The sequence below is a fragment of the Henckelia pumila genome, chromosome 1 (assembly GCF_033568475.1).
Source record: "Henckelia pumila isolate YLH828 chromosome 1, ASM3356847v2, whole genome shotgun sequence".
Lineage (NCBI taxonomy): Eukaryota > Viridiplantae > Streptophyta > Magnoliopsida > Lamiales > Gesneriaceae > Henckelia > Henckelia pumila.
In genome coordinates this window covers 167,439,072-167,460,963 of record NC_133120.1, presented here as the reverse complement: position 1 = coordinate 167,460,963, position 21,892 = coordinate 167,439,072, and the positions used below count along the sequence as shown (strand labels likewise).

The 21,892-nt window shown below is 32.9% G+C and overlaps 3 protein-coding genes across 5 annotated transcripts; all 3 read right to left on the bottom strand.

Moving 5' to 3' along the window:
- Positions 1-3,196: 3,196 nt before the first annotated feature.
- LOC140874751 (uncharacterized) lies at positions 3,197-6,042 on the bottom strand. Of its 2 annotated transcripts, none has more exons than XM_073278130.1 (8): positions 5,690-6,042; positions 5,130-5,260; positions 4,512-4,589; positions 4,375-4,419; positions 4,220-4,264; positions 4,077-4,128; positions 3,865-3,961; positions 3,197-3,644 (listed from the first exon to the last, which is right to left on the bottom strand). In XM_073278130.1, the coding sequence occupies exons 1-8, from the start codon at positions 6,024-6,026 to the stop codon at positions 3,479-3,481; spliced, it is 951 nt and encodes a 316-aa protein (XP_073134231.1). In that variant the 5' UTR covers positions 6,027-6,042; the 3' UTR covers positions 3,197-3,478. The 2 variants fall into 2 exon arrangements, 1 of the variants encoding a protein (XP_073134231.1); XR_012148210.1 differs by having other exon boundaries at positions 3,552-3,644; positions 3,865-3,974.
- A 3,921-nt stretch (positions 6,043-9,963) lies between these two features.
- LOC140874414 (uncharacterized) lies at positions 9,964-10,565 on the bottom strand. Its single transcript, XM_073277700.1, has 2 exons — positions 10,374-10,565; positions 9,964-10,239 (listed from the first exon to the last, which is right to left on the bottom strand). Exons 1-2 carry the CDS (start codon positions 10,563-10,565, stop codon positions 9,964-9,966), a joined length of 468 nt encoding a protein of 155 aa, XP_073133801.1.
- A 7,783-nt stretch (positions 10,566-18,348) lies between these two features.
- Positions 18,349-21,364, bottom strand: LOC140890407 (uncharacterized). Of its 2 annotated transcripts, XM_073298182.1 has the most exons (3): positions 21,233-21,364; positions 19,734-21,119; positions 18,349-18,824 (listed from the first exon to the last, which is right to left on the bottom strand). In XM_073298182.1, exons 2-3 carry the CDS (start codon positions 21,084-21,086, stop codon positions 18,651-18,653), a joined length of 1,527 nt encoding a protein of 508 aa, XP_073154283.1. In that variant the 5' UTR covers positions 21,087-21,119; positions 21,233-21,364; the 3' UTR covers positions 18,349-18,650. The 2 variants fall into 2 exon arrangements, with proteins under 2 accessions (XP_073154283.1, XP_073154275.1); XM_073298174.1 differs by having other exon boundaries at positions 19,734-21,342.
- Positions 21,365-21,892: the final 528 nt, after the last annotated feature.

Sequence of the window (21,892 nt, the reverse complement as noted above, 5' to 3'; positions counted from 1 at the left end):
AAATGTTTATAATTAAAAAGTTATTAAAAAGTATCTTTATTATAATTGTAATTTTTAATTGGTAAAAAAATAAAATTTTAATTAAATATGATAAATTTAGAACAAATTTTAAAATAATAATTAAAACTATTAATTAATAATACATAATGAAATTATAATGTATATATAATAATGATTAAGAAACCGTTTATTTAAGATGATCAGATATAACTATTAATTAATATAAATATTATCTTTTAAAATATAATAAATGAAACAACAGAGAAACTTTTGTTGAAGACAATAATTTTTTGATATTTATTCTTAATATATTTACATATACTACATGTAAGTGATATGGAAATAAGAAATAAATCGATGCATTTGAATGTGATGACATAATAATTAATGTATGACGTTGAAATTAAATACTATTAAAATTATATATGTTAAATTATTTAAATTTAAAAATAAATTATAATTTTAAAAATGAAAAAAAAAATTTGTAGTGACGTAAATTGGCATGACAACAAAAATATTGATATAAATTGGTATAGAATAAAAATCAATATAAAATGTTGGAAAATTTAGTTTTGGTGTTTACAATTACAAAGATTAAAAGAAGGCTAAACTAATCAAGCAATTAAGAAGCGCTAAACTGATATATGGAGCTAAACTACTTCACGCTCAATCACCGTGCCCAAATGGCCGAAGACGCTAAACTGATCTCATCGGTTTACCATCGATAAACTGACTTCATCAGTTTACCCTCACCAGTCTACTACCTCGCCACTTTTGGATAAATTCTTCTGTACTCTGACACACTCTGCAGAAGGTAGTGCCGCGAATGCAAAGGGTAATGTCGGCTCCAGAATTTGTTGCTAATAGTGACAAATCCAACGGGAATAATTCGAAACTCTATCTGAAGATTCAATTTGAATTTATGACTGTTACCAATCCAAGGGTATAAATAGAGATTTTGATCGAACAAAGGAGTTCTCTCACGCTCTGCAATTTCTGCTATTTTACCAGAATTTTTCAAAGTCTTACACACTCAAGAATTGATCAAGAAACTCGAAGCACAAACGCCGAAGTGTCATTCTGATATTGAAGGATCAATTTTCTTCTAAGAAGTTCGAGTTGTAATCATCTTTATTCTTTTATCAGTCTAGGACTGAAATTGAGGTGTTGTACTAGGAGTTCTTGTTTAGACAGTGTTAAGTCCTAAACCGGATCGGGGTTTTGCAAATTGCTTATAAAAATCAAAGTCTTCTAGTGATATCCTTTCGAGGTGGAAGAAAGGGTGATGTAGGAGTGTTTGAAATCTCCGAACATCCATAAACAATTGCTTGCGTTATTTCAGTTTACCCACTATCATCACCTAACCTAAACTGATATCTACTCACTGTTCAAATCTGTAATTTGACATATTTCCGCATATATTTTGTTTGTCAAATTACATCGGACATTAAGATAAGCATCGATCTCAGTCACTAAACCGATCGAGTTCAATTATTCTTACTAAACTGCTTGAAAGTATATTCACCCCCTCTACACTTTCAACCGATCCTATCATAAAACATTAAATTTAGCAGTATAAATAATACTAAGATAATTATTGAAAACTAAAGTTTAAAACTTAATTCACATCTATCAAAAGAAACTTAAGATCCAAACATAAGATTTTTAGCTACTATTAGAAAAATAATACATCTCAAAGAAATAGACGATTTTATTCTTACTTATTTTATTTCTATTATAATATGAGTAAATTTAAAGTTATTTTAATTTTATATTACATCTAATATAAAAACTATTTTGTTAAAATATTTCCTCAATTTTTTTGTTTACATGTATTTTGTTTAACTATAAAAAATTAAAACATTTATTTTCAAAATTCAATTTGATATAATTTTGAAGGTTTTTAATGCAAATAAATGGAGTGATCTAATAATATATCAACATATTAAAATTATTTAAGTATTTTAACGCTCTAAGTAATTTTTATAAAAATAACAAAGTGATAATATATAATAATTTTAAAATAACAGTACTTTAAGTTACTATTATATTTTTTTTACTTCTTTATGAAATTTTATTTTAATCGTTATATTTCTATGTTAAATTAATCATATAATACTTTAACACTCTAAGTAATTCTTATGGAAAACAACAAAGTGATAATATATGTAGGACCGAACGTTTTCCGCTTTACCAAAAACTATAGTTGGTGGTAATGGTGCAACTCAAATATTTTAACTACACAGCAGCCCAAACATCGTGGTTTGATCGTTCTATATCAAACAAGGACAATTATTGCACCCCAACAATATATAATAAGTTTAAAATTAAAGTACTTTAGTTATTATTATAAATTTTTTTTTGCTTAAAGTTTATTTTAATTGTTATATTTTTATGTTAATTAAATTAATCATATTTTAGTAAAATAAATAATTACAAAATTATTATTATTATTATATATAAAATAAGAGTTTCAAAATTTCAAATAAAAGATAAAGTAATAAAATATATGACAAAAAATTAGAAACTTAGAAATTTTAGTTAATATATTATTTGTTAATTATAAAGACTAATTTCATATATTATTGTATTTAAATATTAATTATACTATTATATCATAAGCTTTGATTTCTCATTGTTTTTTATCATTTAATATTGAGTTAATGTTTTAGAATATCCATTTTCAATTCTTTATAATTATGTTTATATATCATTTTGTACATAAGGTGCTAAATATTTTTACAAGGTATTTGATTTTTTGGCTTATGATATATTATGTTTCAAGTTATATATAGACTCTTGAGTCAATACTTTTTCTTAAATTAGATAATGAAGTTGATGCATATTGGAATATGTGAAATAATTTACAATATATATATATATATATAACACTTGTCACTATATATTTCATTATTAGTATCATCTTTAATTCAATTATATAACTAATTAGCGAAGCACGTACATTTTACTAGTTTTAACAAAATTTCAAAATTTTGGGATATTTTCTAAAAGATCTCCCAAATAATACTTTAACATGTCACGAACTCGATGCATGCAATAGTTTTTTACTGAGACAATTCAATTCAAGTATTTAAATGTCTCAATTGTAGTTACCAATATATCTTTGATAGATTACTTTTTTTATTGAAGAGGATTGACAAATTACCTGTAATCTTCACTGTAAAATTTACCAAACATGAATCGAAAAAAAAAGGAGAAATTTTCATTAACCATCGTAAAAATACCAAGAGGAATAGTAGAACAAAGTTGGCCAGAAAATAATTAAGAGATAACAGGAGCTGAAAATTGATTCCAATTCTCGGTCCGATTCCCGGGAATTCATGCAAATATAAAATAGAACTAGTATAGAGATATCGAGCTTCATTATTTTGGAGATAGAGAATCTACATATCCAAGAGCTCTATGAAGTGCCAATCTCAGCTTCGTAGCCACATCAATAGCGTAGAGTTGGTTAGTGTCAACCGCCATATCGGGATTTCAGCTGTTCAGGAGGCTCCTCTTCCATTATGCCTGCACCTGTAGTAGAGATGTACTCACGGATGGTTGTTTTGCGATCCCCGAGATACGTGTGATCCATAAAGTTATCATATGCCATATCAGCAAGGTTCTTTGCTGCCAATATACTGCAGAATGATTTCACATCTTTCAGCTCATCGGCACAGTTGGGTGATAACTATAAGATTATTGTAAACGAATGCCTTGGAGATAACCAAGTAGAGAGGAAATGCCCAAACCCAACATTTCGACCAACACCATGAAGATTAGAAAGGTCTTATTTTATGATATGATAGCGAACTGTGGAAAATCTCCGTCGTATAGAAGTTTAATAAAGATAGCACTCACCAGTGCCGGAGATAAACACGACAGGGTAAAATATCATCCGACCAAATCTTGTGAATGCCATGTCGTCCATACCGTTGAAATAAGATTTCTTCACTTCCTGATCCAAATGTCTTTTTAATGTTTGTTATGAGATGAAAGTGCAGTTTAACAACATAAAAATACCCAGATGAAAAACATGGGTTTCCAAAATTTAAAAAAAAAATAAAATTCACCTTTACATCTGTTTAAGAAATATTCTTCATCAGTATATCGCGTACACAACACCTACATTAATAATGCCATATATGATTCTTTATCGTGCAAACACTAATAAGTCATTTATGTCAGAAGAAAAAAGCACTTTAATTTTGCTTACCGCTGGAGTTGTGTATAACAACCCGTTAAATGTTTCTGGTGTCACCTAAGGATAGAGAATTCAAATTAAATATTATGACAATTAGTATCTTTACTATTGATCATCTAAGAAATAAATGAAGATATTCTCAAGTAAAAAATAACTATGAAACTCACAGCTAAGAAGCGGAATTCATGCTCCCTTTCGATAAAAGAGGGTACCTGAGCAAGGAAAGCAAATAACACGTCATATTCAGCTGCTCGGGCTCCATATCAGATGTTAAACAGAGAATAAGGGTGTTTGGTGTTCTTACCTCCGTTCTCTGGATCTCAAAAATGGTAATCACAAGACTTTCGGCTTCACATGGCTCCGCACTTAAGCTCGATATCTCCTGATAAATAATAAATTATTAGCATCATCCACTTCAAAAACAGTAAGAAACAAAGGTAGAGGAGATGCCTAGTACAACCAATCACCTATAGATAATATAAATACTTGAAACTCTTTATATTTTCGTGCTCCTAGTTCTAGAACCGCAATATTCAAGTGCCAAACCATTTACTCTACAAAATCATCACAAAGTTTTCTTCTTCAAACTTTCTCCTAGCAATTAACGGAATCTTGTCAATTGAACATTTCCAAGAAGATTCCAACCAATTTAGTTCTATTAATCACGAGTTTCAAACATTACTCAGCAAAATATGGCGATTTCCACTAAATAGCTAAGCTAAAACATAATTCAAGTCTTCCATGCTAAAATGTCTGCAATCATTGAAGGAGATAACTCAGTCGATTGATAACACGGAAATGAAGATGTAATTTCTCCTTTTTCAGCTATGTTAATTGTTAGCTAGTGACATAATTTTCAAAAATAAACAAAAAAAGAAAAAGAAAAGCAAAGCTAATAGCAAGACGAAAACAGAAGACATACCTTGGTTTCGGGCAAAGCTATGCCGCGCTCGAAGAAAATAGGAGCAGCATGAGCAAACACTCTCCTAAATCCACACAGTTTCGCAATTCTAAAGTTTATCAAATTCGGAAAGGTACTCCTCGCACTCCTCTCTGCATTATCATCTCAAATATTACATTGGCGTCCCAAATCTATTTAAGGAACTATAGAACAAGAAATCAAGGATCGTAAATAGAAAGAAAGAAAAAAAACCATTCTAACACCAATAAATAAATAAATAAAAATCAACAAAAATAAGAGTGATCAGATTTCGTAAGCTCTTCAACATTACTTCGAGCAGTGCAAAATAAGCTACGTTTTTGCAACTGAATTGAAAGCTGATACATTAAATAAACGATCATCAAACGTCCAAAAAAAAAAAAAATTGGATAATGACAATCCAAATAGCAGAGCTCCAAAATGAGGCAGCGAAGTCTATTTTATCCCTACACCAAACAAACGCTTTCATTTTTCCTTTTTTTTTTTTCAAAAAAAAGAAAACCCTTCACCCTATTTTTGATCTCGAAAGTAAGCGCACGCACCGGACAGAAGAGAACCGAAGCCACAGATGGAAATAAGTCCATCGGGCGACACGATGAGATCAAAATCGGACTCCTCCTTGAGCTCGAAAGGCAATGTATCGGGCGGAGAAGTCTCCTGAGACGAATCGCCGACGGACATGGCTGAGCTACGGCGAGTGGAGGGGGAGGCTAGCTGGTGGAGTGGTGGGGGGCGAAAGCGAAGGGGGAGTGGGGATAATAAAGGCGGAGAGCACGTGAGGGGCACGTGAGGGGAATACAAATACAAATAAGAATCACGTTTTGAATTTGGGGAACAATGAATTGAATTGGAAGGGTAACGAAGAAGACGAGGCAGCATTTGCGGTTCCGCCTGTTTTCACTGCCACATCTCACCATATCCCATTTTATTTTATTTTTTCACAAGATGTGTGATTAATGATTATTGGACTTTTACATCTTTAAATTAAATAATAAAATCAAAAGTTTTATATTTTATTTTTCTGAAATTATAATATTATTGTTTTATTTATAATTTTTTTTTTCTTTTGGAAGAGATTTATAATTTATGACTAGTAAAAAGATTATTTTTTAGTGAGTGGGAACTCGGAGAAATATAAAAACAAAAAAATCCAATTAGGTAACCCCCATGAGTCAATGAGTCAAAGTGGGATGAGTTTCCTTGGAGTCAATCCTTTTTAAAAAATCCAATTAGAATATCATTCCATCCAATAAAATCTCTTATTTTGCATTTGAAGTACGTCAGCTATATTTATCCCTTTATTTGTACTCAATATTAACTAATTTTCAAATAATATTTTACGTGAGCTATATTTATCTTGTCAAAAAAAAAAAACTAATTTTCATTTAATTTGATGAAATTTAAACGAATATTATAATTATATCCTCATTTATATAATATTAATAATGTTAAAAAATATAATCTAAAAAAAATAATGTTAAAAATAATAGAGTAACTTGCTTATTTATATTTTACTTATAATTATCATATCTGCTTATAATATTTTTAATTACTACATATTAGTTTATCTAAATATATCTTAATATAAATTTTTAATATTTAATTAAATAATTTGTTTGTAATTTAATATATAATTATCACATCATATCATATATATCTGCTTTTAATTTTTTTAAATTACTAAAAATATTTTATCTCAATCTATCTCAATCACACTTTTAATATTTAATTTATCATGTCAGTATTGAAAACAACATAAAAATTGATTAACGATAAAAAAAATTATGCATTCAAAAAAAAAAAAAAACAGATGCACACATCGCTAATAAGAAAATACTAGGATTTACATAGCGGTGTCAAATGGGGTATGCAGGTCGACTCGCGAATTTGGAGTTGGGAAAACTTCAAGTTTTTTTAGGCAGACTGATATATTAAAAAAAAAAGAGCATTAAAAAAAAATCATACATAAATCATTATAAATAGAGTATATTTTTTTATGAGATGGATCGACGCAATCCATACTTACAGTGCAAAACAATACTTTTGTTCATATTTTTTATGGGATAGGTCGGAGTTTCATAGTAGTTTTTATGTTAGATATAAATATGTAAATATTACATGTCATACATAACTAATATAAATATTTTAAAACTCATCGATCAGTTCAGATAATATAGATCTTTCAGAACTCATTAATCACATAAAAACTATTAAAAATGACATGATCGAGTAGATATTTTGTGAGACGATCTCATAAAATGAATCACCTTGACCCGCAATCCAAACAGATCAGCTCGTTTGGACCCACCTGGCCACCTCCAAACAATCGTCAAAATCATGGCCCAACTCGTTTTTTTTAGATGGGGGCCAAACTTGAATTGACAATTCTATATTCATACATAAATTTATTTTGTTTTCAAGTATTTTTTTTGGCGAAACTCTTGTAATTTATTGAATAATAGGGAGTTCTTTCATTACAAGATAAGTCAACCATGCATAAAAGAAATTTTCTCGGTTCTCAAACAAATTTGGATAAATAAGAATAACAAAATCATCAATCGAGTGAGGGGTCACAGTAGCCGATCTTCGAACATGCATAATAGCGGTGTGGCTTTGTGACTCCAATAAGTGCCAAATGTTTGTCTCAATAGAGCCTACATAACTGAGATCCTCTTTCAGACGAGTGACTGCTTGCACTGCTAGGAGAGAATTCGAAGTAAGTTGGTGCACTTGAATACCTCGTTCTTGAGATCTTTAACGCACCTTCAATAGCACAAAGTTCAGCAGCTGTAACGGAGTGGGGCTTCTCCAGTTTTCAGCCAAATGCCAAGATGGGGTGACCTTCGTGGTCCCTGATCACACCTACAATGACATATCTATTTGTTTTCTCATTATATGCCGCATGTACGTCCAATCTTAGATAATTCACCGACGGAGCAAGCCACTTGTCCGACGAATTGCCCGGCTCACCTTTGGCACCATGTAGGAGTGTCATCTGGGCATTTTGAAAGTCCTTCAACTTTGTTTCATTCCAATTAGCAGTCAAACCAACTGAATGTCCCTTTGTTTTATGTACAAAGCTAAGCCTCTCACTCCAAGTTTCCCAAGACCACATCGCAAACACTTCGAAATCCTGTTTGTTTAGATTTTTCTTCATCTATCAAAATAAATTAATGAATGCCATATGTCGGATATGCTTTAAGAGATTCCAGAACCTTGTCCCTTTCCAACATGGTTTGTCCATGGAGAAGAAAAATAGAGCATGAGTTGTAGAGCACTACTCGAGGAAAAGTGTCCATCTTCCAACAACCGGCATATGATGAGATAGAAGATTCTGTTCCGTGGGGATGATACCATGTAACACTCTCCACCGGAAATCCCGACTTTTGGAGGAATCGAAAGTGTCCATAGGAATTGCCACCAACTTTTTGAATGGTTCTCTGAGCTATTTGAAGGAGGATCATAAAAGCTAAGCGCTGCCTTATAGCCATCACGTATAGTGTATTTACCCGACTAATGAATTAATTTTTTTTAAGCATGGTACCCGACTAATTAATGTGGGAAATGAAATGACCTGCCCAAAATTTCTGTTCTTTCTTCCTCTTCACTCGTTACTTTACAGCACACATTTAGGGTTCCACTCGGCGGCTCAACCTCTAGCCATTGCATTCTCTCTCTCTCTCTCTCTCCATTACAATGGAAGCCTTGAAGTTGTGATTGTGAAGCAGACGGCAGGCCACACAAGTCTCAATTCTCATATACTCTCTCGCCTTGGGTATTGTTAATCTGTGCTTGTGGTAAAATCATTAGTCTGTAATTTTAATGTTGTGGCCAAATCATGAAGCTATAATTTTAAAGTAAAAGGGTTTTGTTATGTGTTTTTGAATATGGAAGAATTATGGGGTTTTGACCAAGCTCAAGTTTTGCAAGGAAAGAAACGACAAAAGTTTTGTTTCGGGTACCCGCTAGTCACCACCCAAAACTAACCGATAATTGGGGTACTCGATTTGTCGGGTATCTTGCTTTTAGTACGTGAGAAACCAGGGATTCTGGTTCAGCAATAATGCATCAGATTTGTTTTGCCAATAGTGCCTTGTTAAAAGTCTCAAAGTGACAAAAAACCAATCTACCCATGCATTTTGGTTTGCATAGGGTCTTACAAGACTTCCAATGCATTCGATTTATTCCTTCATCAAGTCCCCACCATAAATTTGAGCAGTCACGCTCAATCTCCTCACACATTGATTGTGAAATATGAAATCAGGACATTGCATAAGTAGGAACATGCTGAAGAATTGATCAAGGTCTCTTTACCCAGCCAAGAAAGATTAATTTGTGACCCCAGTTTTGTATCCTTTTCGCTACCCTCTCCACCAAATATCCAAACTGTAGTTTCTTACTTCGAATAGAAAATACCAAGAGGCCGAGGTAGACCTCTTGTCCTTGAACCATAGATATAGCCAAATTCTCTTGATATTGTCGGCCAACTACTCATTTGTGTTTGGACTGAATGGACTGAATGAAAGTGATGATTTATCAAAGTTGATTAGCTGCCCAGATGCACTTTTATACAGAGATAGACAATCTCGGATAGCCATGCAGTCCATCATCGTTGCCCTGAAAAACATAAGACTATCATCTGCAAAGAAAAGGTGAGTACTTGTCGGGACCGTGGATGCAATTCGAACCCCTATTAATAAGCGACGAGCCTCAAGGGAGAGCAGCATAGAAGACAGTCCATAAGCACATAGTACAAAAAGATAAGGGGACAGAGAATCTCCCTGCCTTAACCCTCTACTCGATGATATGTTCCCAATCAGGAGTCATTCAAAGAAAAGGAATATCTAACTGTGCAAACACACCGCATAATCTTCTCCACCCATTCCAGCGAGAATCCGAGCCTAAGCATGATCCCTTCAAGGAAATTCCATTCCACTTTATCATATAATGTGCTCATGTCGAGCTTCAATGTCGTGTATCCTTTCTGGCCCTTCTTTATACTTCGGATCCAATGCAAAGCTTCGAAACCTAGGATTATATTGTCTGAAATCAATCGGTTTGAAGTGAAGGCACTTTCAAACTCGTTCACTCTCTGTTTGAGAATAGGACGTAGCCTGTTTTTCAGTTCACATGCAAAATTTTTGTAACAAACGTTACATAGACAAATAGGTAGTCCTTCATAGTCATAGGGGATTGAATTTTCAGAACAAGTGTAACTGTAGTCACCTTCCAATCAGAAAGATTCGTGCCCTCATTCAGAAGTTTTAAAACAGCCACTGTGACCTCCTCACCTATAACATCCCAAAAATTCTGGAAAAAGAATATAGACATCCCATCCCGCGCCTGAGCTTTATCCGGATGCATATCAAAAAGAGCCTTCCTCACATCATCTGCTTGAAAATGAGCACATAGTAGCATATTCATATGCTTTCATCAATAGTACGGGCCACACTGCTTAAAACCTGACCGGTATCCTCTATAAAAGGATTAGAAGTAGCAAATAAATTAGAGAAATAATATTTAGTTATTTTTGACATACCATTTTCCGTACACTAGTCCCTGTGAGCCGAGAGAAGCCCATTGATACGGTTCCTTACCCTTGGAGCCAAAGCCCTTGCATGGAAAAATTTCGAGTTCCTGTCCCCATTCGCTAGTCAATTGACCCAATTCTATTGTTTCCAATATAGCTCATCCTTTGTTTCCAACTTTTCAACTTCACTCTCAAACTCTCCAATTCGGTTTACCAATTTATGCCACATACCATGCATCCTCAATTCATTCAACTCTTTACGTTTATTACTGATTTTTCAGGCCAGATTATGAAATCTATCTTCGGCCCACTTCCACAAAGTCTTCTTGCATCCAAGGATATGCATCGGTAGAGAGATCGAGCTAAGCTCTTTGTTCCAAGCCCGAACCACCACATCCTTACAGTCCGATTCAGTAGCCCAATGAGGTTCAAACCTCTTCACGGTAGCAAAATTCGTAGGTAGCACTGGCAACTTATATATATTTGATATTATGAGCACCCATGATGTGCACTTTTGTGTGCACCGCTGACGTGGCATCCTCTACATCCAATAGGTGAACGCCACATCTGTAGGTGCACACATAAGTGCACATGATAGGTGCTCATCATATCAAAACTCTATATATATATATATATATATATATATATATAGTTTCTTTCAAGTGCCCACCTACCATGCCCACCCCACCAATGATGTGGCACTATTTTATTGGATGTGATAAATTGTAGGTCCAATAAAATAGTGCCACATCATTGGTGGGCATGGTAGATGGGCACTTGAAAGAAACTCTCAATATATATGTATATATATATATTAATTTTAAAGATATTACATATAAATAAACAGCCCCCACAAATGAAACAAAAAACTTGTAGTTTGGTGGTAAGAAGTACTTTAACTAGTGGGATTGGCTTAGTTCGTTTCTTGATTCTTCTCTCTCCATCTATATATTTTTCCCTCTACTTCCTAATTTTTTTCCTTCTTCATCTTCTTAATGCCACCAAATATCTATATTATTATTATTTTTGATTATTTACTATTATTTTTAATTTAAATATCTAAATTATTATTATTATTTTTAATCGTGGTAAATTATTTATTTACTGAAAATTTTAAAATTTATTCTCTAAACTTATATAAAATAAAATGACAGTACGTATATAACAAATAAAAAAGATGAACGATAAGTTAATAAAAAATACATCTTCAAATATCTAAATAATTTATATATCTACTGAGATCTTAAAATATATCCTCTAAAATTATACTCATTATGCCTCATATATATATAAGTCACTTTTTTATTTTTGTTGGTCTCAAATATATAGACTTGTGCGATATTAATAATTTTTTTTATCTTCTTTACTAATATGCTCTTATTTAATTAGGCTTGTTATTAAATATATTAGTTACTTTTTTAATAATTTTTTTACACTCTATAAGTATCCATTAAATTAAAACATGAGTAAACTTGGAAAGTTATTTACTAATTGACATTTCAAAAAAAATGTGAAAAAAGAAATAAGTCTATAATTGAGAGACGAGAGAGAATAAAATAAAATCATGTGTGTATCTATATATATATTCAAAGATAGACATATATATTTTTTGTAGTAAATAAAATTACATATTTAATTTAAAACAAATAAAAGAGAAAGGGGGAACAAAAGATATATATGACCTTATTTTTAGAGTGATCATGTTTGTGTTACTATTTTAGTTTCTACAACTACTATATATATATATATATATATATATATATATATGAGTTTTGCTATGCTGCCCACCAACCGTGTCAATCTCTGTGCCCACCATATGCAATAATTGAGTGTTTTATACATGGTGGACACATAAGTTGGCACGGTTGGTAGGCAGCATATCAAAACTATATATATATATATATATATATATATATATATAAAAGGATCATTCTCAACAATTAATATTGATAAATTTGGGTTTCAGAGCAAGCTGAATGATGTTTTTCTTTTGAATGCATTGATGATATGTATTGAAAGAGAAATTGTTAAAAATCTCTATATTGATGTTAATATTGAAAACTTTGAAAATTTTAATGAACGTGAAATTCTTTTTGAGTTATAAATATTATGTTCAAAACATATAGTTGATTTTTAATTAATTAAATATAATTGGTGTTAGTAATTTGTTTATCTTTTAATCTTTTTTCTAACTTGTAGGCGTCCCCCTTGGTTGACATTTTAGATCCGCCCCGGATCAAGAGCCCGTCGAAATGCCCTAGTTTGAGATAAATGCCGAAGATTACCTCCATGCTTCTCTCTATGAAAACAGATTTCATTGAAATCTCTTCCCACAATCATTTTAATAATGTCCAAGACATGATCCGGATTTCCATAGAAACCAGTATTTTGTTTTCAAGTATTACTTGAGTGAAACAAGTAATTTCTTCTTCATATGGATACATTCAATGAGTGAACCGGTCTATTCAATTGTCAATTTACCAGATTCCAGCTCGAGATGGTTGAAGAGTTGAACCGGATAACAATTTGGTAGGATGCTACAAGTTCTAAACTTGAATGTAGAGTTTTTTTTTTTTTTTTTTTTGAGAAGATGAATGTAGAGTTGAAAAACAAGAAATAAACAAATGGGAGATGAAGGAAAAGTAGAGTCGGTGGACAAATATGATAAAAAAAAAAATATTAAAACAAAAACGACGTCTATTAAAGCCCCATGTGACACCAATTTTGTCCTTAGTCACTAGTTAGTTACCACGTTTTAATGACTTTCTTCATGTTGCGTGTGGGGTCACATCACCAAAAAAACCAAGAAGTGTCCAATTTGTATTTCGGGCAGCCATGTTATTCATATGACAAATAAGGAATGCTGCGGGACGGAACCAAATTCTTGACCAAAACATATCATGGCAAAATAAAGTAGGTGATGGAAAAGTTTCGCATTCGAGGGGACTCCGAAAAGTTTAACGACATTTGTCGAATTCGGTATATATTTTTTTTTTGGAGAAGAAAGGTAACGACATGCTAAAAAAATCACATGTTTTTTTTGTTTTTATTTCTCACGAGATCATTTTTCATTTATGATTGAGTGTTCTTGAAGAAAGACGAGTTTTCTAGGCGTCATTATATTAATCGATCGCCAACGTGTCGTGCTCACTGTCTAGACGACTACCTAGATTAATATATTTATTATATATCTATTATATTTATATTTATATTTATATATCTATAAATATGCGACTTCTATTGTGAATTTATTTTAATGCTCTTATTAATTGTTTTTCTTAATTTTTTTTTCCTTTCCTCATTAATTGTTTTGTCCATTTTTTGTTTTTTAATTCACCACACTTTATTTTTAAGTATGTTGATTATGTTAAAAATAAGGCTAGAATTTATATGTTTAAATTAAAAAAAAAATCATCCAATATTTTTTTGTGGTTTACATTTATAAACTACTTGAATAAAACATGATAAATATCATTTTTATATGTTTTTCAAGAATTTTTAATATTTTAATTTTAAATATTTTATTTGTGACGTTGAAAACTTATATGTTTTAAAAAAAATTTAATGCAACCAAATTTTTTTTGTTACATTTATAAATTACTTAAGTAAAATGTGATAAAAGATTATTGTGATACATTTTTTTTTTAGATTTTATTTTTTTAGGTTTTATTTTTTATTTTTATTTGTTATGATTTGAATTTTAAAACTACTTAAACAATATATGATCAAAAAAATAAATGTGATATAATTTTTTATGTCCAAAATTTTTCAATTTTTAAATCCGTTTACTTGTTATATATCATACTTAGATCCACTACTAATCACTTGACATACAGTCAAGTGTCCAATGTCCATAAAATAGCCGGTAAAAATTTGTCCCCAAAATAACCGACATTAAAGAGGAGCTTGACACGTGTCTTTGTCTTCTTTTCAAAAATAGTGCAGTGACACTTATCTTATTTGATAGAAAAATACGAAATTCAACGGCTCTTTTAATCCTTTTTTATTTAGTTAGAATATCTTCGAACAATCCTTGATTACATCAGATTGAATGTTAGACGCAATATTTGCCTATTCAGACTGGTTTGCTTGTGCGGCAGGACTTTGTAGAAACTTGTGAGTCTTGAAATGCTGAAAGTAAATAACTCTCTTGTACTTCGCTCATTTATTAAAACATTTCATATGTTCCTAGGTTTGGTTTTCAACCTCTTGGAGATTCAGGTTGATTGAAGTTTGGGTACTGGAAGGAGCCACAGTTGCAGATTCCTTTCATTTGGTTTTAAACTGTTCCAATCCAGAATCCATTTTGACCACATTGTTCCCCGTGATCAAAATTTCATATCGTATCGTGGAGATTGAAATAGATGGAATACGAGCGAGCTGAATTGCTGGAGTGATCACATGCTTGATCAGCTTGGATCTATTTTTCTTCTTTGGGTGATGAGTCTTGGGAGGTCTGGTCTGCTTCTTCTGAGCTGGTTCCTTAGCTGGACTTGATTTTGTCTTGACAACTAAGCTATTCGTTGGTGATAGATTCTTGGCCCGATAAGCTGTATTAATATATCTCTCATTCAAAATTTTGTGCACGTGAAGAGTTGAAACATCACCCAACTGAATGTCAAAATTCTTCAAAATACAACTGATCTGGACCATGAACCATTAAGATTGAATACTAAGGATGATGATCACAGAAATGAAATTTTTGAACAGAACTTCGGACAAGTTGATCTGGATCCCAAAAGTGATAACAATTGTCACATCCAGCTTTTCCATGGTGATGGTATCAAATGAGCATGCTTTGACCAGAAGAAACTTTGCTACAATATCACCAAAAAATCTATGCTCCATCTTTATGTCTTTCTTCTTGCATGATGACTTGATAAGAACCTATGTTATGGAGTATCTTGACTTCATTTATTCTCGAAGATGCTTAGAAATTTGGGAGAAGTCAATGAGTCTAGGTGAGGATAGAGCAAACATCCCGATGAATGAATACTTAGTGATGAAGACTGATACCCCATCGACAGAGATTTATACTGTATCATTTATGACGTTCACGACCTGAAAAAATTTTGACAACGCTTGCTTATAGATCTGGTTGCCACGACTCAGAAATTTTTACAGCCCAAATGCTTCTAGAGATAGGAACATCTCTGTCATACCAGCATCCTGTTGGTCGTACACAGTGTGAAAGTCGATCTGGAGAATGTTTTGGGTGATTGGAGACATGGTTGCAACAAAAATTTATAAAATGAAGAACATTGATTACTTAAAGCAGATAGAAATTCGTAAGCACACAAATTTTATGTACGGTAAAGAATAATAAGAAGAGATCGAGTTCCAAAATATTGAGTATATGAACGATCGTTGAGGTAAAATTGCCGGTCCACATGACATGTTTAAAATTTAAAAAAGGTAGAGGACAGTTTTTTTTAAAAAAGTAATAAAAAATAAAACATAAATGAATATAATAAAATTTAAAAATAATAAGTAATTTTTACCCTGTTTCATATTGTGTTAATATTTCCTAAGCAAATGTTAATTAATTTCGAACTATTAGATAAGACCAGACTATGTTTTGAAAAGTTGAGTTCAAAAGTGAATTGTATCAGCTTGAGTTCAAAACCAAGTTGTATCAGTTTGAGTTCAAAACCGAGCTGTACTAGCTGGGTTTTCAAAATCAAGCTGACAATTGTCTTATCAGTTCCAATTCCATTCCTCTAAGTTAATGCGTAATCAATTTAAATCAACTAAACCAAGAAGTATGAAAACTTAGCGTCGGGTAATGGCTTAGTGAAGATGTCTGCCACTTGTTGCTCAGTTGAAATATATTCAAGACGAATGTCGTTTATCATAATATGATCTCGAATGAAGTGATGTCTGATGTCAAATGCTTTGCCCTAGAAATCCTTGAGATGAGTTAACCCTGCTCATATTTTCAAATAAAAATAATATTTTTGACATAAAATTAATATTTTTTCATGAGTATCACAAATAAAAAATACATCTCACAAAATTGACTCGTGAGATTGTCTCGCATGAGTTTTTATGTTAATTTTGTTTCAAATTCAAATTATTTCAATGTGCGTTTTTCGCAAGCAACACACGTATATTATTTCTGGTATATATATATATTGTTTTATAAATCATTTGTAAAGAATATCTGGTTTGCATATCAAATACTTATCCGATGAAGGGGATGAATGTCATGAATTTTGAATTTGAATCTGATACAGATTAATTATTGAAGAAAAATAAAGATTAAAAAAATAAATATTTAGGCCGGAAAGAAACCACCTAAATGCTTGTAGGTGGCCGCCAGTTTTGTAGAACACGGATATAATTTCTACTATGGACACATTTTGTGCATTAAGTACATGTTTTTTTTAATGTTTAATGCCTATCTCCCTATGAGATATTTATGGAGATGTAGCTCTGTTGCCTATCTCCCTATATATATAATTAATTTACCGATGGCCCCCCACCAAAAAAACCCCTCTTCCGGCTTCCCATACCTTATGCCAATGTTCTGAATTTTTATAAAAATACGCCATGCATGTGCAACATAATAAATAAAACTATGTAAATAAAAAATTAAGGAATATAAGTAAGAAATAAATAAATATATCGGATGAAAAAAATAAATTGATAAACAATTTCTTTAAATTTTAAATGGAAAATCAGATAATAGAGATAATATAATTTTGATTTCGACTTCTTTGTTTTTTATCCATGTAAATGAATGAATATTTTTATATGATAGTTGTGTAATTTGACGTTGGTACATATTTTCTTCGTTGCAGAACTTGATGTATATTCAGTGTATATTCAGTGTATCAAGCCATACCCCAAACAAAAAAACTTGCACTATACAGAGGTTTCCAAAGGAGGGGATAAGGTTTAGGAGATAACCACATCGGATCTTCCGTGAGAGAAAGAAACATGTGATTTGCAGGAAGAGTGCCATGCAAATAGTGTAAGGATTTAAAGGAAGTGGCTCTTTTTTCTATTGTACCAATAACATCTAGCTACTACGTCATAATGTCACCCGAAAAAATTAAGCTTCGTTAGCATCCATGTATAATACAGATCGATTCGTCCATATTTTAATTGTTAGCTCATCATACATGTTCATGATCCAATTGTGCTCTCTCAAGTTAAATCTTTAATTAAGAGATCAGACAGGTGTACATTAAAGACGGTCTCCTCTCTATCATTCCCAATAAGTAAAGATATAATCAGCAAAACTAGAGATATGAAACACCCATTCTCATATTTCCCATTTCCATACTTTCCTGAACCCATGTCTCGTCTGCTTTATCGGTTGTCCTACTTGAGAGTTGAATCATACACAATAACGGTGAATAAAAATGGTGATGGTAGTTTACCTTGCCTCAGGAGCATCAAATATCAATCCTCTTTTTCTCCCTTCGTTTTTCATTAATACTTGAAGTCCGGATCAAAAAATTAATTTCTACGCGTTCACCAAAACAGGGTCAGAGCAAATCCAAGAGACTTGGAGGATCATGCAGATTTTTCAAAGGAAAAGCAAACACAGTTACACACAACAAATGTAAATCACCAGGGGAATTTCAAAGGAAGCACATAGGTGAAAAGCTAAATCACCAAGAAGTTCGACATCAACATTAAGTAGAGAAAATTAACACAAAGTGTACCAAATTTTGATATTACAAACTTGTTGAAAGAATACAACAATTGTGCAAGAAACATTGTGACGAACAAAAATGAATTCAAAACTCGTGATATCAATGCAATTTAAAGAAAACAAAATGAACTTCTCCCTCATGCATGTTATAAAGGATGTCATAGTGCATCTGGCAAGATTAAAAGGCTAAAAAGAATACCACTTGAGGAAGAGGAGACGAATCATATCATTCCAAAAATACACTGAATTTTGAGGTTGTTGAGTACAAATTACAGCAGCGAAATAGGGTATGAGAATCCAGAATTCTCTATCCTGCCATCTTAGTCAAGCGATGAATGGTACTTCTTGCAACTCTATTACCAGGATCAAGCTTCATTACGGTTCTAAGGTCTTCAGCTCCAAGTTTGTATTTCTCCATGCTCTCATAAAGAAGAGAACGTTGTACAAGGACAGATACATTTGTGTCATCATGTTCCAGAACCTGCACAAGATGATGCAACTTTCAAGTCCTGTGTCTACTGAAATGTGAATAATACAAGACACTGCACAGGTCATGGATCCTTTCTACTGCCAGAAACACAATTCCCAATTTCCCATTTGTAATTGGAGATGGTCGGAAAATAATACATTACCAGGTATGATACCGAAAAAACAATTTGATATTACCATTCGCAAAATGGAAAAGTTAATACTTTAGTCAGTAAGCATATGGTCCACCAGACCTAAATCCTAATATCACACTCCATCAATATGTTTAAAATGGATATCTTGAAACCCCTTCAACATTCATAATTAAAGGTTTGATCAGGAAATTAAATTGCAAAATGATGAGAAGCAACAAAAACAAAAGAGGAAAGGAGGACTGGTAAATATAGTGCAGGGGTTGACCTGAAATTATACACACTTGACTCCATTAAGAAGATAATTCAAGTGACTGAAATTGTTATACAAGTGTTAGAAAGAGTTTGAACGTGGTATCACTCAAGATAATTGTTGAGGTTGGAAGGTTTATTCAGGTATATACTTTGGTAAAAGGGCCAAAAATTAGAGAGGAGCTGTTCAATAATATATAGACTATAGAGAGTGCCTGATGGTGGTGTCCATAAGATTCTTGTAAGTAATTATAGAAGGATTCTAACATCTTAAATGGTGGAAGTGTGTAGTGGTAGACAAAGTTGGAAAAGTTACATGTGAGATGAGAGTACAAGTGCCTACTTAAGTACATTTCAACATTACAATCATCATGTTTCATTCTTCTCTTTTTTTCCTTTTTTGTGTCTGTCTAGAACAAATTATGATGGCATTAACATCAATGTCTACAACAAGATAACAGCCAGAATATGAAGATCATGCTTCATTCTAGAAAATGAAAGAAATATAACAAGTTTACCTTCGTACAGTCAGCCACGGCCTTCTTGTACTCCCCAACTTCCTTGTAACACGATGCCCTGCAGGTCAAGACCTCCATTGACCCATCATTATCACCAGCCTTCTCAAAAAGAATGACAGCCCAAGACAGCCATTTAATAGCATCAGCGTACTGCCCCTGTTTGTAATTATCCATACCCTTATTTTTAGCAGAAGGAGCAGTAACACCAGCAGGTGGGGGAGGAAGGCCTTCAAGCTCAGTCGTTCCACCTGCATCAACCCCTCCATCAAACTCGGCATTTATCCCCCAATCATCATCCCCAGATAGTTGCTGGCTGGTAAATCCTTCATTGCCTCGTGAGCCAACATTGGAAGTTGAAGGGAACAATGTGTCAAAATCACTTGCCCCTGAGGGTTGCCCAGTGGGTTGGCTTTGACTTTGAGTTTGAATATTCACAAACCCAAAATCACCAATTGGATCAGTCTTTCTCGAGCTGAAAGCATCTGAAGAGAATTGAGAACCACTTGCTTGGGAAGTTGGGTTTTGAAATTCCCCAAAAAAATTGTTTTCTAAACCACTCTTATCACTTTCTTTTCTTGCTGAGTTGATCACATCAGGCTTCTTAGACCCAAAATCAACAAAAGACCCAAAAGGGTCCTTATTTGAACCCATCCCACCACCTCCTTTGTTACCTCCTGCCATGCTTTTCATTGATGAACCACCGAGATTTGGATTTCTATTACTATTTCCACCCAAATTCACATTCCCACCACCAAGGTTCGAACTTGTATTATAATTGCTACCAAAATTCACATTTCCACCACTATTACTTGCATTAGAACCCCAGGATCCGGTAGTTTGATTGGAAACACCACTAGTTTGATTGGAAATACCACTTTGCGGCAAGGAATCAGCCACCCCTCCCATTGAGAATGTGCTCTGACTCCCCGGACGAGCTGCATTTTTCAGTGGAGCATTATTGCTGCCCTTATTCTGGCCCATCGCCGAGTTCAGTAAATCGCCGAACAGACTTGGGTTCTTATTTTGTACAATTCCCACACCCGGTGCAGGGGCAGCAGAATTCCAGGTTTTCCCGAAAATATCTCCGACCATAGATGAAGGACCGGATAAAGATCCAAGGCCAGCAGATTGAAGCGGGGCAGCGGGCTGATGGGTCCACGACGCCTTGTTGGGCTGTTGGTTCCTGGACGGCGTGGCGTTAGGCTTCTGTGAGTACGTAGTCGATGCATACGACGAAGCCTGGCTTTTCTGATCTTTCATAGGCTTCGATCGGCCCGAGCCCAGCCCCAGATCGAAATCAAACGAATTGATGGACCCCGCCTTGTTATTGGATTTTCCGTAATTCGAATTCATGATTCTACAGTCTTTTCTAATACGAAGAAAGCTCTGGAGCTCAAAACGAAGCTAGTTTACAGCTCAATTATACAAAATGCTTTGCCGAGTGAAGATTTCAGATCGTATTGAAAGAAAATGAGATGTATGAAAATTGAAAAACGTACCTCTATGAATTCTCAGATTCGAAGGGGTGAGTTTCGTAGCTTGTTACGGGTAAAGCTCCAGATCTCAGACCGCATATAGAAAGAAGGTGACGGACCTGTAATTGTCCACTGGAATCCCTTAATTTTTCATTTATGATCTGTTTGTTTGTTTTTTTTTTTTTTTTTTTTTTTTTTAAATTATAAGCATGAACAAGATAATAATTATTGTAAATAGTGATCGAAATATATGTTATTCATATATATATAAAATCATCTAGGTGTAACATAATAAATAAAATTTTATAACTAAAAAATTGAATAATATAAAGAATACAAATATATATAGAGTGGAAATAATTTATGAACATTATAAAATGATAATTAGTTCTATCAAATAACAGGGAGACAGTTATTAGGTAAATGATTTTAAAATCTATACCAATCATCCAATATTTAATTTAACTCTCTAATCCAAATTTTTTTTGTTTCAACTCTGTAAGGGTCCCCAATTTTGATTAAAAAATATAATTAATAACTAATCCTTTGTACGTGACATTGTTTTACCTATCGAACTAGTCCAGACTATGCAGGACCAACGGTTACGCAAGGTTTCCAGCCGATATACTCTGGATTAGGGTCCAACATCCTTCCGTATCTATACTATATTATACCTTTACAAAA

Excerpts from the sequence above, each read along its gene's own strand:
- LOC140874751 (XM_073278130.1), bottom strand. The coding sequence starts at position 6,026 with ATGCTGCCTCGTCTTCTTCGTTACCCTTCCAATTCAATTCATTGTTCC. Across the intron at positions 5,261-5,689 it reads CTTCGGTTCTCTTCTGTCCG|AGAGGAGTGCGAGGAGTACC; the intron begins GTGCGTGCGCTT and ends ATGATAATGCAG. Across the intron at positions 4,590-5,129 it reads TAGCTTTGCCCGAAACCAAG|GAGATATCGAGCTTAAGTGC; the intron begins GTATGTCTTCTG and ends ATTATTTATCAG.
- LOC140874414 (XM_073277700.1), bottom strand. The coding sequence starts at position 10,565 with ATGCTACTATGTGCTCATTTTCAAGCAGATGATGTGAGGAAGGCTCTT. Across the intron at positions 10,240-10,373 it reads CGAATCTTTCTGATTGGAAG|AGAGTGAACGAGTTTGAAAG; the intron begins GTGACTACAGTT and ends ATTCTCAAACAG.
- LOC140890407 (XM_073298182.1), bottom strand. The coding sequence starts at position 21,086 with ATGAATTCGAATTACGGAAAATCCAATAACAAGGCGGGGTCCATCAAT. Across the intron at positions 18,825-19,733 it reads CCGTGGCTGACTGTACGAAG|GTTCTGGAACATGATGACAC; the intron begins GTAAACTTGTTA and ends CATCTTGTGCAG.